This window comes from Eurypyga helias, unplaced genomic scaffold (assembly GCF_000690775.1).
Source record: "Eurypyga helias isolate BGI_N326 unplaced genomic scaffold, ASM69077v1 scaffold17591, whole genome shotgun sequence".
Taxonomy (NCBI): Eukaryota; Metazoa; Chordata; class Aves; order Eurypygiformes; family Eurypygidae; genus Eurypyga; species Eurypyga helias.
In genome coordinates, this window is record NW_010229127.1 from 89,593 (window position 1) to 103,989 (window position 14,397).

The window sequence follows — 14,397 nt, forward strand, 5'->3', positions numbered from 1 at the left end:
CTCTGCAGTTTATATCCTATTTCGGCTTTTAAACACTTCTAGAAAGAGTTCAGAATCACTGGGAAATTGAGAATGAGGTTTCCTTAGGAGGTAGTCTGACTCATCCATACAGTACTCTGGCTTTAGGAGTTTTACAAAACTCTGCTGGTTTCCATGGGATTCCCCTGGCATAGCTGAATAGATTCTGTTGCCTTTTCTACACTATGACAGTTATGGAGTAGCCCCTCAGCAAGCCAAAGTTTTCAGTACTGAACTTGTTGTTGTTATTCTAAAGGCAAAGTGCAACTACTACCTACAGCTTAGATGAGTCAGCTCTGATAAACATGAAGAGACTAAAAATACTTCATTTAGAGCCCACAAAAGGAGGCATGGATACTGGTTTTGATAAGCAGCAACTCTCTGCACATTGGCAAGCACCCAAGTGGTTTATTGAACTCAGATTTCCCATATGTCACTCCACTTTCATATATTCCTTTTGTTCTTCTTTTTGAATTTAACACATTTCTAGTATAACCGCTAATTAACCTGGCAAACAACTCAGCCCCCTAGGGCTCTGCTAGTGCTGTATTCATCTATCTTGCAATGTCCACGTTTCTGTACTGACTGTTTCTAATTGAGTAACATCCTACATATCTATTCATTTTTGGCTTTTATTCTGCCCATATGTGCAGCTCTCCCCTCACCAGAGAGAGGTTTGGTTTTGTGCTGCATGAGGAGGCAGACTTACCACCTCTTGTCTATAAATTAGAAGCATCATTTATGTGTCTGCCAGGCACCAACTCCAGTAAATGACCTTAAATTAACATGTTGGTGGGACTTGTGCTCAGTGCTTGAATTCAGTAGGTTGAATCTTCTGCCCTAAGTCCTACTATGATTCCATTGAAGTCAATGCAATTACACCACTGTGGGGGCAGGCAGGAATCAGACCCAGTGAAGAGAGATGAGGATATGTAACTGTCAGACCACAAACACTGCTTGGAGGGGTAGCTTGGATAGAAGTAGCTGTTTTCTCTACTGGACAACTTGTTTTTAAGGTCATCAGTTAATCTTGCTTTCGTTTTCCCCCTTGGATGTCTGTCTGGCTTGCTCAATAAAATAAGGATTTGCAGCATCTTTATTTGATTCAGCCAGGTCTTCTTTCCTTTTGTGTGCATGTGAATTATGATGAGCTAAAGGGAATGGTGGGAAAAATTACAGATAGAAGATCTGGATTTTCTGCACAGCATTTCCTACAGAAATGTAGGAAATGGAGCCAGCTAGTAGAGGTATCATCACTTACAACAGTTTTCACACTTGCTTCAAGGAGAGAGTCTCCTGTGGTTGGCTGATGACTTGCACAGGCATGTTTTTGCTTATGTTCAGAGTGAAAAAGCTAATTGTTTCTGTTCTGCTTCCCTTTGCAGTGAGTTTGTATCATGGCTCACAGAGATTGGAGAGATAAGCAAACCAGAGGAAGGAGTCAACTTGGGACAGGCACTGTTGGAAAATGGAATTATTCATCATGGTGAGTGATCCATGCCATAAAGAGATGTTAGGTTTTGGTAATGTCAGGGAAATGAGGGTGGAAAACTGACTGCAGGTGGTCACATGATGTTCAAATACTACCTTGCAGGTGCTTGATTTCCCTGCAACTTCTTTGTTTCGAACTATATCAGGTGTATTCCTTGTACTTCGGTGTTTTGATCGCTGAATACAGGTTTCCTTATGACACATGAGCAGTACTGAGGGTAGTCGAGCAGTGCCCTTTCAGAATGGGGCACAGGTACCAACAGAGTGAGGGGTTCCACACGATGGGTCATTCTTTCTAATGAGACTGCTTGTCATAGAGATGATGGAGGGTTTGTTGTGGGATTTGTTCTTTCCAGCTCATTTGCCAAGAATGTCTCTCTTTAAAGTAGTGATGCACCGTATTTCTTCATCACTCCCATCAGACGACCTTGAAGTGCTGTGATGAGGGGTATTTCAGAAGAGCAGGATAGTGCATATGAAACTGCTGAATGACCAAAGTAGCACAAGATGCTTGTGTGAAAATATTCTGTGCTATTCGTGTTTCTACTAAAATAAGGTCTTCCTCCAGATTGCGTCCTTTAAATCCAGATTTGTCCTTCTGTTTCCTATTATTTTCATGTTACATTACGCAGAGAGAGGAGCACAGTTATATTGTAGTTAAACAGAAAATGGCCCAATTATGACTTTCAGGTGAGTTTAGCTGCAGAATGCACATCAGAGGAATAAAGTATATAGGTCTTAAGTCACCAGTGATCTACATTTCCATACAATCTCTTGGAAACCAATTTAAATAGGGAAGCCATTTAATTAGGCTAGTCTTGCTTTAATCTCTTGATAACTCAGCTCCACAAACTTGTCTTTCAGGTGACAATAACACTGTTCAGAAATTATGTCTGTTACCTTCTTTTAATTAACACGTAACAAAATCTAATACAGGCAGTACTATAATCCTTCCTGCACATATACTTCCAGGTGCCAAGGTACCAAGACATACTTTCAGGCACTTTCCAGGTACCAAGACATGCTTTCAGGCACTTTCCAGGTACCAAGACATGCTTTCAGGCACATTCAGACTTTGAAGGGCTTTGAGCATGAGCTCAAACGCGCTGAATACTTTTGAGTACTTGGTCCTAACTGGCTTTGCAGAAATGACTGACTCTAATGTGTAGGGATCCCCCTTTGGATGAGGAATGCTCTTTTGTGCTCACACCCTTTCTTGCTTATGTTCTGAATGTGTCCACTTGCACTATTGGTGCAAAAAGCTCTCCTGAGACTTGTTATTTCATGATTCATATTGTTGCCTTGCCATAACTTCATACTTTGACACTTTCAGCAGTGTCCTTTCCCTCTAAATACAAATTTACAGCTCAAAGAAAGTTCTGCTGTTCCATCTACTGCTCCCCTCATTCAAATGCCCCGAGTAAGATTCATCTGGTTTGGTTGCACCATAATGAAGCTCTTACTCCTATTCTACCTTAGGCAATATCTTTTATCTTTTGTTTTCACTTGGCATAACATTACTGTCAGGTGAAAAGTGCTGATTTCTCAGCCTGCCTGAGAAGCAGGGCCAAAGATGATTGCTAAAGGCTGAGCTCTGTGTGTTTTATCACTCATTTTCCTCTGTATCTCTTTGAATTCTGGCTATTTTATCTGAGACTGCTGATGTGGAAGTTCTGGTGCCTGTCACAGAGAGCAGAAGTGATCAGAACCTGATCTCCTGTGTGCCTGACACAGACGCTTTTGCAGACTTGATTCTCAATTGGATTTATAAGTACAAAATCCAAAGCATGCACACTCTCAACGAAGTCAATTGCTTAAACAGCTGAGAGATTCCACTGTATCAGTATTGCACTGTATCAAGCCTATCAGTATATAATATTACTCAATAAGATTTTAACTGCCCTACTGTGGAAAGGCTATTCTGGGTGAAAAAGCAGTCTCTCAAAAATGGGAGTCAATTTTTACAAGGAACTGGCTAGCAAATACAAGAACCATGGTAGAAGAATACCTAACAGCTGTAGTTCCTCCCACTGGTATGGTTCTGCTTTTGAAGTGGCAGAACTTTGGGCAACTGCAAAAATTACTTTAGTGCTGTGATAGGTGCTGTAGGAATTTGCAGGCACTTTGTTCAAAACTTACGGAAAAATTCAGACAGCCCAAATGACTTTCACAAGGACTTTTTTCAAAGCCTTAAATAAATTAAATCTGATGTACAAGGAAGAAATTTCTGTTTAATTGGAACTGGAATATTTTAGAAAACTGTGTTTGTTGGTGGAGCTGTTCAGAAGTGCACATAAGCATATATATTCACAATAAGGGGAAATTTGAAGAGCTGAGACCTCTCTTCAGGAAATGATAGACACCAGCAAATACTTAGTTGTAGACATGCCAGCTAGCCTATGAAGAACATGGCAGGGGAGAAAAGACTAATTTTAACTCTCATACTGGTGTTTTAGTTTCAGATAAGCACCAGTTTAAGAATGAGCAGGTGATGTACAGATTTCGTTACGATGATGGAACGTACAAGCCAAGAAGTGAGTTGGAAGACATCATGTCCAAGGTTTGTATTATCATTCTTAGTTGGATTTGCATCACAAGTTTGCTCTACCACTGAATGTTGTGGACATGTTGTTTGTCTTTACTGTACTAAGCTATCCATCCTCATGCCATAGGAGACACTCGCTCCAGGGAGAGGAAGCAGAGCTTAGCAGTAAATATTGATACAGTAGTGACTGGTCCCAAGACTGCTGACTACAATCCTAATATAGTAACAAAAGGTATTAAGAGAAAACAGTAGGCCATAATACATGTCTGCTGAATATCTGGGCATTGTGGTTCAGGGAGATAGAAGGGATCAGTATTTAACTGCCATTCCTGATAATTGTATGTTAAAGGATTTGTGTTGATCACACATCTGCCCATATACCTTTTAATAAATTGGATTTCTTCTTACAGACATCAGTTCATGGGTTAATTGTGAGGAAGGATAAATGGAAAAAATGTTGGAATGAGGTGATTTGAGATAAAAGAATAGGTTTTTCAGCTTCTGGAGTCAGTGAAAGAAGCATGAATGTTTGACAGGATAAGGGAACTGTTTTGAAGAAGTTAATCGATTGATAATTTCAGCTGAGTAGAGACATCAGTGTCCAGTTTTTGCTATCTTTAGCTAGTCAGGGTTTCTTTGAAAAGGCAAAAACTGATAATAACCATGCATCTTTCCTTCTTCAGGGTGTGAGGCTCTACTGCCGACTACACTGCCTATATACTCCAGTGGTAAAGTAAGTTCACCTCCATGGTCCCCGTGTATATATTATCTGGCTTTGTTAAGAGGATGATGACAGGTTACTGTTGAAATCTTTCTTTTTAGTTCTTACGAACAATACTTTTCTGCATTTTCTTGCCTCTTTTACTACCCTTCCATCTCCACAGTTTAGATCTGTAGTCTACTTCTGCTGGAGGATGTTGGAACTGGGTTCTGGGAGAATGAAAGGCTAGTGTTACAGTCTTCCTGACATTTGCTTCCTCTGTCAGTTCATCAGAGCTGTTAGCATCACACAAGTTTACCTGTTTACTGTGGCAGTTTCTGAGGGTTCAAGTGGGTGTGATTAATAAGTGACTATTGATTCAGGGCAGATTGTGCAGTGTGATTATAGCTGCTGTATTGTTTGGGTTGTAGAAAATGTAAACAGATGCTAAAGTGATGTAAACAGATTCCAGTGTGATGCTAGGATTCTTTCATTCAAAGCACCCTAAACAAACAAAAACCAGTCTGAAGTAGAATAAAACCTGAGGCTGTAATTTGAAAAGAACTTGAAATTTTTGAGTAAAATCTTCACAACTTAGCTCTGTATAAATAAATGCTAAAGAACTGAGATAATCTGCAAGCCCTAGTTAACTTTCTTCCCAGACCCCAGGAGATGATTTTCAGATGTTGCCTTACTGTGACATCAGATGAACATTTCTGGCCTATAATGGAAATCACTCTGAGCCATGTAGGTGTTCTTTTGAGGTGTGTATGATTGAAAATTAGGCATTTTCAGTTAGAAGGATTCATTTTTACATACGAAAAACTGACCAGGAATTAAAAAACCTCTGGTGCGCATGGCTGGAGTTCCAAATTCAACTAAACTGACCTTTTGCCCCTGAGTTATACAACAGATGTTTCACGGAGAGATGTCATTGTCATGCTAAAAAAAGGGGCAAAGATAGTTACAGTTCATCCGTCATAAATTTGTCTAATTAGGTCTGGGGTTTTTTTTTCCTCAGAACAGCCATTCTACAATAGATTTCAGTTAGCCTAAGGGGTGTGGAGAGAGCAGGAAAGGTGCTGCATCCCTTAGTAGGCAAAGTGGTTATGTATATGCATGTGTGTATTTGCACATACATTTCACCCCTTAAGGTGGTAATTCACATGCAGAGTAGGAGTAATCCTAAGGGAAGCTGAAAAAATGTCACTGACCTCAGGGTACCCACGAACTGCAAGGGATGTAGTCTTATGCTTTAGGGAATCAGCAAGGACAAAATAACTACCATGGGCCTGTCTTGTGGTGTTGTATCAGTGTGCTGTCTTTGTAATTGAATCCCATCTGGACAATCTTCTAAAACCAGGATTAATCTGTGTGAGTGACAGCATAAATCTGAACTGTGTATGACCACTGAAAAATAGGAGGCGCTCACAAGTTTTAGGATCCTTTGGGATTGACTTAATGTTCTCAGTATGTTCAGGCTCTTCCCCCTGCCATTGTCTTTCCTATTCACTCTTCCTTTTATCTCCATGGTAGAAAACAGAATCTTCTAGGCTGTCATCCTTTCATGTCTTCTTACCATGTGTTTTTGCCTCTGAGAAGCCTAATCCTAGCCTAAGTAAGCCTTTTAGCCAAGTTAGGTGTGTAAAGCCTGTTACTTTTTGCTGGGCCTGTGGACCACTGCTTTATCTGGCATCTTCAGACTGCTGATCCCTGCGGTCATGCTAGCAAGGTTGATGAGGCCTACCTCTCTGGTGCAACCTTCCTTCTAGAAAATTGGCAGAACTGCTTGCAGTAGCAGGTGCACATGCCAAGAGGATCTGGAGGAATCATAAGGTTCAAAATTCAATGATTTTGTTCACAGCCTTGGAATGTTATTTTGCTTAGTTGTCAGCCCTGGAAACCTGGGAGTTTCCATTTAGCATTTGCCTTTTTAGTTTTCTTCAGTAAAGTCTGACACTGATGTACTTTGTGGGTAAGATGATATTCTCTGCCAGAAACGAAGCATGCAAGTCTGGGGGATGATACACAAAAAGTAAAGCATTTTGAAAACTGTTAGGTGAAAAGAAGGTTCTGAATATGTCTCTGGTCTACTTAGTTGTGAGAGTGGGGGAGCTTGCTCACACTTACACATGTGATGGACAACCCTTCAGTGTGTAGATGGGGTAGAGCCGTTGAAGAACATCATATTCCTCTAGTTTTTGTGAGGCAACAAGGTTCTGCCAAGATTTCAGTGGTTCCCACATCTTTATTTGACTATTCACCTGCAGCTCATGGTTCTAGATAACATTCCATGATTCATTCTTGTTCAGGCTAGATTGAAATGGAGGGGAAAAGTCAGTGAACTAATGTTGAAATATTCACCCTGACAAGCATTTAACTGAAAGCAGCAAAAGACTGGGCCGTGGACCAAGATCCTGATGCCAGCTTATTCAAAACTCTAGCTCGATGTCAGCATCTGTATTAAAATGTTGGGAGTTGCTTCTCACAATCTGGAAACCCCTACTCATTAGTACTCAATATTTTAATGCTTTGCTTTATTATTCTGACATTTCAAAAGCATATTTTCTCAAGATAAGAGTGTGAGAGGGAAAAACTGCCCAGAAAACTCCCACAGTTTTGTGCTGGGTTTAGCACATTACTGGAAGACAAGTTGAAAAATATGTGTAAGCACTATGAGGAAAGCTTTTGTTCTGGGGACACATATTTCTGGAAATGCTGTCATGGCTTTTTTATTTTTTTTTTTTTCCTCCCAACTTCTGAAAGTCCTGCTTCCCTTTCTAATTTATCACACCCTGCATTCTGCAAACAAACAGGCATTTCTGCTGCATTTATTTACAAAAACCAGTCACAACATATTTGTATCTGTAGATGATTAGTAAAAGAAAAACATGAGTGGGATGAATTTTAGATGGTGCTTTGATTCTAGATTTTTAGTAAAAAAGAAAATATCAGTGTGTGGTGATAATAAGTGAGATTGATTTGACAGAACGGGAGAATCAAGTCTTCTCTTGAGCTGCCTTATAGATACATCCGGACTGTAGAAGCAGTCACAGTGGCTGTGGAAGTTTCCCTCTACAGTCATGCCAGTGGACCTCAAGCTTGAAATAGAAGGAAAACCTCCAAGGGTGAGAGAGGAATTAATTCTTCGTAGCCATTCAGCATTTGGCCTCTCTGCTGAGGCTCTGGACAAGAGGGAGCCAATTAATGCAAATTAATTGTGGTAATGGCTTTTGTGATGTGGAACTAGGAACTGGATCAAGACCACCAAACTTATTTCACACGGGCCAGTAAACAGCCTTAAAATGGAAAGAGCTTTTCATTCTCTCATGAGCTGGATTAAATCCAGTGACCTGGAGGTGAAAGGTGTTAGAGCTCAGTGTTCTGAGCCACATAGTCCTCTTATATTTGTATCAAAATTGTTTAGAACTATTTTATGAAAGACTAAAAACATCAATTATCTCCATGGCTTTGAGCAGTGGAAGAAAACTCCTAAATGGAGCAAGTTACAGTAGTGTTTCTTTTCCTTATTTCAGCAACAGTGCTGTTCTCTGCCAGGGCTGTGTATGAGATGGTGCAAGTTGTGTTACAAGACCTGAATACAACACTTCTTTTTAATTTACAGTGGCTGAAATTATCTAGTGCCATAAAAGAACACTGTGTACTCTATTTGTATCTGGCTGCTCTGTGATATTTTGCTAAAGGAAGTAAAGGTGCAGAGAATCAGGAAAATCTCTCCTGACAGAGAAGGCTAAAAGGTGCTTACTTCAGTACAGGAGTAGAGAGGGAGTATGTAGGGTCACTGTCTGTGAATGCATTGATGGATAAAGACCAGAGAAAAATGATTTAAGCTTATAGATGGGGCTGGCACTGAGCCAGTAAATGAAAACTGGACATGAATGGATGTAGGATGGAAACTAGAAGATGGCTTCCAGTCAGAAGATTCTGATTTTCAACAGGTGTTCTAACCTGAGTTAAAGAAGAAGCTCAGAACATCTGTAAAAAGAATGTCCTGGTTGCCTCTGGCAGGAATAGGAGCTCCCTGAAGATGACTTGAAAAAACATCTAGAAAAATTTGAAAAAAGACTGCTCTGTATTGATCAGAAATGTCTTCCTAATTCAAGTTGTTAGAAAAGTTTAAAAACTAGTCCTTTCTTCTAGAACAAAAGAATATCTGCTTCCTATTCTTTCTTATTTATTTGGGTCTCGGAGTCTCTTTTTTTTCCATCTATAATTCTTCTTTCCTCAACTTCATAATAGTAGGTCACAGTAGTATATGTAGGTTTAGAGTGTAAAAGAAATGTTTACCTTTTTGTCCTGATTTGCCCTGAATTTTCTTTCTTAACTAGAGACCGTGACTACCATCTGAAGACCTACAAATCAGTAATCCCTGCAAGTAAACTAGTGGATTGGCTTATTGCACAGGTAAGAAAATGTTGAGATACTGCTGTCTTTGACAAGTAGCTTAATTTTTCAGTTCATTTTAAAAGTAAATAAAACACATTTATCTAGAGAATGTAATTAAACATACTGTGGTTCTTTAATATTAAAATCTTATGCTTTCTGTTACTGTTCATTTGGTGCAAGTGTATTATTTGGCAGCATAAAGAGGAAGAAAGTAATTTGTTAGCTTTAGGAGTGGTGAACTGGCTGTTCTCTGGGATCTCTTTACTTTCTTGTGATTTCCTGAAGACATGTAGAGCAATGATGATCTCATTTAATCTTGTGTAGGTGTGGCACAGTTATTGAAAAAGTAATCTGGAGTTTTACACCAACAACTACACCATTGTCTTTAGAAATTGTAGTTGCCCCACATTGTCCTTGTAGTTGCAGAGAAGAGCCTATAGTTTCAGAATAGAAAAAATTAGCTTTGGTAGCCTAAAGCAGTCTAAAGGGAGTGTGACATGTTGCTCGCCATCATAGAGTGAAACGCACGTCCTGGTTTTGTCTTAAATGATGGTCTGATTCACAGTCCTATTAAGACTTATACTGCCAAAATGACAGAGGGAGGCTAGTTTTAATGAGAATCAGACCTCTGACAACCAGGATATTGTCTTTCAGAAATGTTTCCTGCAATTGCATTTGACATCCTCCCACATTAATGAGATTGATATGATTTAAGGTTGTTCTGTGCCAAATAATTGAATGAGAATGGAGTAGTCAATTGTTTTCCTGTTAAGAGCATAGAGGGAGAGCAAAGATATTAGTACTGAGGTTGTCTTATCAGTTACGTGTGGTTTAATGGGATCTTATTCATGGAAAGCTGAGGGGGAAAAAAAAGTCTGGTTTGGCCAAAGAAGAGAGATGTAATCAGGTTAATCTGGTGAACATAATAGTTAATCACAGAGCTGTAGGCAGTAGAAAGACTCAGATAGCAAGGTAAAACATCAGCTCTTGGTCCTTCCCCATTTTTCTTCATTTTGGTAGGTTGATCTGACTGTTAATTATCCTGTTTACAGAACTTCACATTAAGATTGAACCAGGATATACTAAACCCAGATACAGAGATATAGAAGACTGTAATTTATATTGTGTATATATGTGCATACGTACATGTATACAGGTAGGAAGATGAGGGGAATTTCTTCTGTGCTCAGTTAAAGAGGAGCATTGTTAAACATTTAAATCGCTGTCTATGGCTTGGATGGATTCCTGTCTATGTGGTTAAATCCATCTTTGCACATAGATCTTGACAAATAGTAATTTTCATGGGGGTTCACTTGGAATTTTCATACTAGGTTAAACTATTTTCTAAGAACCATTCATATTTTGGCCATATTTGGAAACAGCAGATTTTAGTGGGAGCTAATCAATACTCATTTTTGAAGAATAGTGGATTTATTTAACTGATCAAATATCTACTTTTCAGTTTAACTTAAGACGCCTTTTCTTGAAAATCTTGGGGATGGTGTCTGGTCTGATAACTACCTGTTACACAAAAATGGTGGGATATATTTATTTCTGTTTCTGACCATCAATCTGCATCATTACTTTGGTTTACAAGTGATGCATAAAAAACAAGGACTATTGTTTCTGTTAGGTTTAGGGGCATAAGGGTGACTGTCTTGAAGGACAGTCTCTCATTTCTGTTTGCAATTTAGACTAATGCCAGTGGGAGCCCTCCCTAATGAGAAAGCTGGTTTTCATTTTCTTGACCTTTACAAATACTCTTAAAACTGAACAGAGCGACTGAACAGAGCAAGAAAGAACTTTTTTTCTAATTGTAGAAACAGTCGCAGCTGTGTTTTGTACCCTGATCCTCCTACCTGGAAGTGGTTGGCTATTATACTTCTGGCAAGAGATACGTTGGGTCCTCAACGAGTCTGCATCTTGCGTGTGTTTGAACAGTTGTGTTCAAATGTGATATATGTGATTATCCCCTATGCATTGTCTGCACGCAGAGTCGGGCTGGAGAGGTATTAAGGGCTCTGTTATTAGATGTGCAGTGCATTTGTGGCTCGGTAGCCATCAGGGGTCTGCAGGAGCTGAGCATCTCTTGACTGTCAGGTTTATTAGTAAGTGCCCTGTGATATGCTAGCACAGATTATTCACTAAGAGGGGGTTTTTGCATGTGAGAGAGTCAAGGGATTTCCTAATGACTTGGGAGATGTGATGCTGAATTTGCTTGATGCCTTTTAATTGTTTATAGCTCTTCACAATAGCTGGATCCTGCTGCAGTTACCCCCATAGTATGTCTTAGGCAAATTGTGCATGAGACACTAAAATAAAGCATTAAGCATGATGGTGAAGAGAAGCACGTAGGAGCATCAGTGCTGATTGTAGATGAAAGTGTTTATGCCTCTTCTAGAAGCACGAAGACAAATCTTGGAAAACAAAATCCTGTATTAGAGTTTTCTGTAGGCATTACTTTAGTGACCCTTTGAATGTAGCAGAGAAATGGTTTCAGCAGTCAGAGCCTGAAAGGGGAAATATCTGATCTATGTCCATGAATTTAGACAGAAATTGTCTGTGAATTAGATTACGGTCCCTATGTATATTTAGAGGCAATTCTTGAAGGGAAGGGGCTCGTTCATTTGTAGGTCTCAAAACAGTCAGCCATGGACCATGATTACACATCATATGGTTTACACATCATATCATTCCCAGAACTAGAGAGCAATAATAGTAATTGTAATGGTGGCAGTAGTAACAGTAAACATAATAGTGTGCTCGGGGCATGATTCTTCACTATGGTACTGACTGCAAACAGTTTCTATAATTCTGCTGACTCAAATTCAGTGATTGTCCTTGAATAAACCTAAATTATCTTGTCGAAACTAGTGAGTCTCGTTTCACATCCAACTTCTGTCTGAAAACGTTATGAGGCACGCTTGCTGTCAGGCTTGTTGATTGTAAGTGGTTCTTTTTTCTTGAGGTTTTTTGTTACTGCTTTCATTGTATTTGGAAAAATTGCTATGTAACATTTAGAAATACTTACAAGTGAGCTGAAATGATCTATTTAACATTATATATTATAATTACAGAATGCTGTTTTGAGGGGGAATATTTTGAGGCCAGGTTAACATCAGCAGGAGTAGCCAAGTCTGGTTTAGAGCCTTCCTACGGAAAGATTTTATTGTCTAAAGCAAAAGTAGATTACTAAAGGTTAAGAGAATGACGATGGAAGGCATTTCTCCTCCGGTTTATTTACAGTTGAAAGAAGAAATTAGGTTTTTAAGTCTCGGGTTCTGTAAAATAAACTACTCATTTATCCCATAAAGTAACACAAAGTGAGTGTTGAGAATTTGTTGCATGACAGGATGTTGAAGATGTGGAAAGACTTACAATGACTTGAAATTAGTTTATAGTAAAAGTTAAATTTAAGGTTTATTAAAGCCCTTTTCTTGGCATTCCTTGTGTGATTACATAATCATGCAGTTCCTCCAGAACTGCCTTGGTCTTTTTCCTACCAAGACAACAGTATTTAGTTCTTAATTTGTAAATGCCATGCCCTTTTTTTTTTTTTCCTCTTCAACAAGAGCCAGCAGTGCCACTGATTGGCAAGAGCTGATCCTGTTTTATCCTGTATTTAAATAGCATCTTTACACCATAGTGATGTTCTTTGCCACTATTTGCCTGGCAAATAGCTACTGCTCTCCTCAGTAGAACTTGAAGTAGGACTTATGTTCCGCTGACAAGATCAGAGGGCTTTTGGTCTGCAAGCTGGTTTGCTTTAAACAGTCAGTACCCTACTGTGCAGTTGCTGCTAGAGCTTTGGGATATCTAGTTCTCCAGATGGATGGGGAAAAAAGAAGGTCTGTTTGTAAAGTCTCCACTTGTGGCTGTAAATTAGCAGATATATAGAGAAAACCAGGCATTTCTTGTATTAACTGGATTGTAGATGCAAAACAATGCTGCCATTTCAGGTAAATTTGTAAATTTTCAAGTCACCTTTGGTACCTGGTTTGAAATACTGTACTCGAGGCTTCAGGTAGTGAGAAACTGAATCCTTTGTTGGTAGGTTGCTGGAATGGCACTGTGGTTTTAACCAGTCTCGCCTTTAGAGTTCACATACACTGGGTTTTCTTAGGTTTTTCTCCTTTTGGTTGAATATAGATAAGATCTCTCAACTCCACTCTCTAAGAATGAGTTTTATTATCTGCAGGTAATGGGTCCTGAAGTCCAACACTATGATTGTAAATTAAAAGTCTTTACCTTGAGATAATATGATGTCCCTTTGTGGGTTCAACAGCTACTTTCCAGAATCCTGGTCTTTGTCCTCCTAGTTCCTGTAGGAGGGCAAGAGATGCTATATGTAAGAACGAATGGGATTTGGGCACCGGGGTAGCTATTTTAATTTTTTGCTATTGTTCCCTACAAAGAGCATCCTGCTAATTTCTGAGCCACAAGCTATGTGGTGGGGAAGGGGAATAATTTAGCTTAGAAAGTTGTCTGAGATGTAACATTTATCCTCTTGTTTCTAGGGAGACTGTCAGACTCGGGAGGAAGCTGTCGCACTGGGTGTTGGACTCTGCAATAACGGCTTCATGCATCATGGTAATGCATCAATATTACTTCCCACAGCCAATTAAAGGAGCTCTTACTTCAGCCAGATTAGCTGACTCTGAAAATACCTTCGCGCATCCCTTTGCTCTGTAGGGTTTCCTTTAACTTTCTTTTTTGTTTCTCTCTTTCTTTCTCTGTGTAATTGCATGTATGTATTTCATATATGTTGTTTCCAGTCCTGGAGAAAAGTGAATTTAAGGATGAATCCTTGTATTTCCGCTTTTATGCTGATGAGGAGATGGAAGGCACCAGTTCCAAGAGCAAACAATTACGTAATGACTTCAAACTCGTGGAAAACATCAAACTTCTGGTAAGAAATATGTTAATATAAACCTTTAAATGTCTGTGAAACTGATACTGTTTTATACTAGAGGAGAATTGAAATGAGGAATAGCCCCTGTAGCTAGGTTTTTCTTCACTGCATAGATACTAATTCTTGAGCTACTTTGCTGTAGAACTCTGACTTTTCTATCTGACAGATCACATAGCTTTTTCCTAGTATCAAGGGACATCTGCAAGTTGCACGACTCCTCTAGCATGTGGCCATCCTGCACTACGTGGGAGCTTTGGATTCACAGCTCACATGCATATGTGCAAATGCAAGTAATGCCTCTTTCTGATAGCTCTCAAGCAAAGA

At 39.4% G+C, this 14,397-nt stretch overlaps 1 protein-coding gene across 1 annotated transcript in view; it reads left to right on the forward strand.

Moving 5' to 3' along the window:
- LOC104516082 (phosphatidylinositol 3,4,5-trisphosphate-dependent Rac exchanger 1 protein-like) overlaps positions 1-14,397 on the forward strand; it is a gene marked incomplete at both ends in the record, with an annotated part of 82,681 nt that overhangs the window by 42,084 nt on the left and 26,200 nt on the right. The window contains 6 exon segments of the mRNA XM_010160291.1: positions 1,404-1,504; positions 3,966-4,069; positions 4,738-4,787; positions 9,104-9,179; positions 13,679-13,751; positions 13,937-14,070. Coding sequence (XP_010158593.1) covers positions 1,404-1,504; positions 3,966-4,069; positions 4,738-4,787; positions 9,104-9,179; positions 13,679-13,751; positions 13,937-14,070 — 538 coding nt within the window.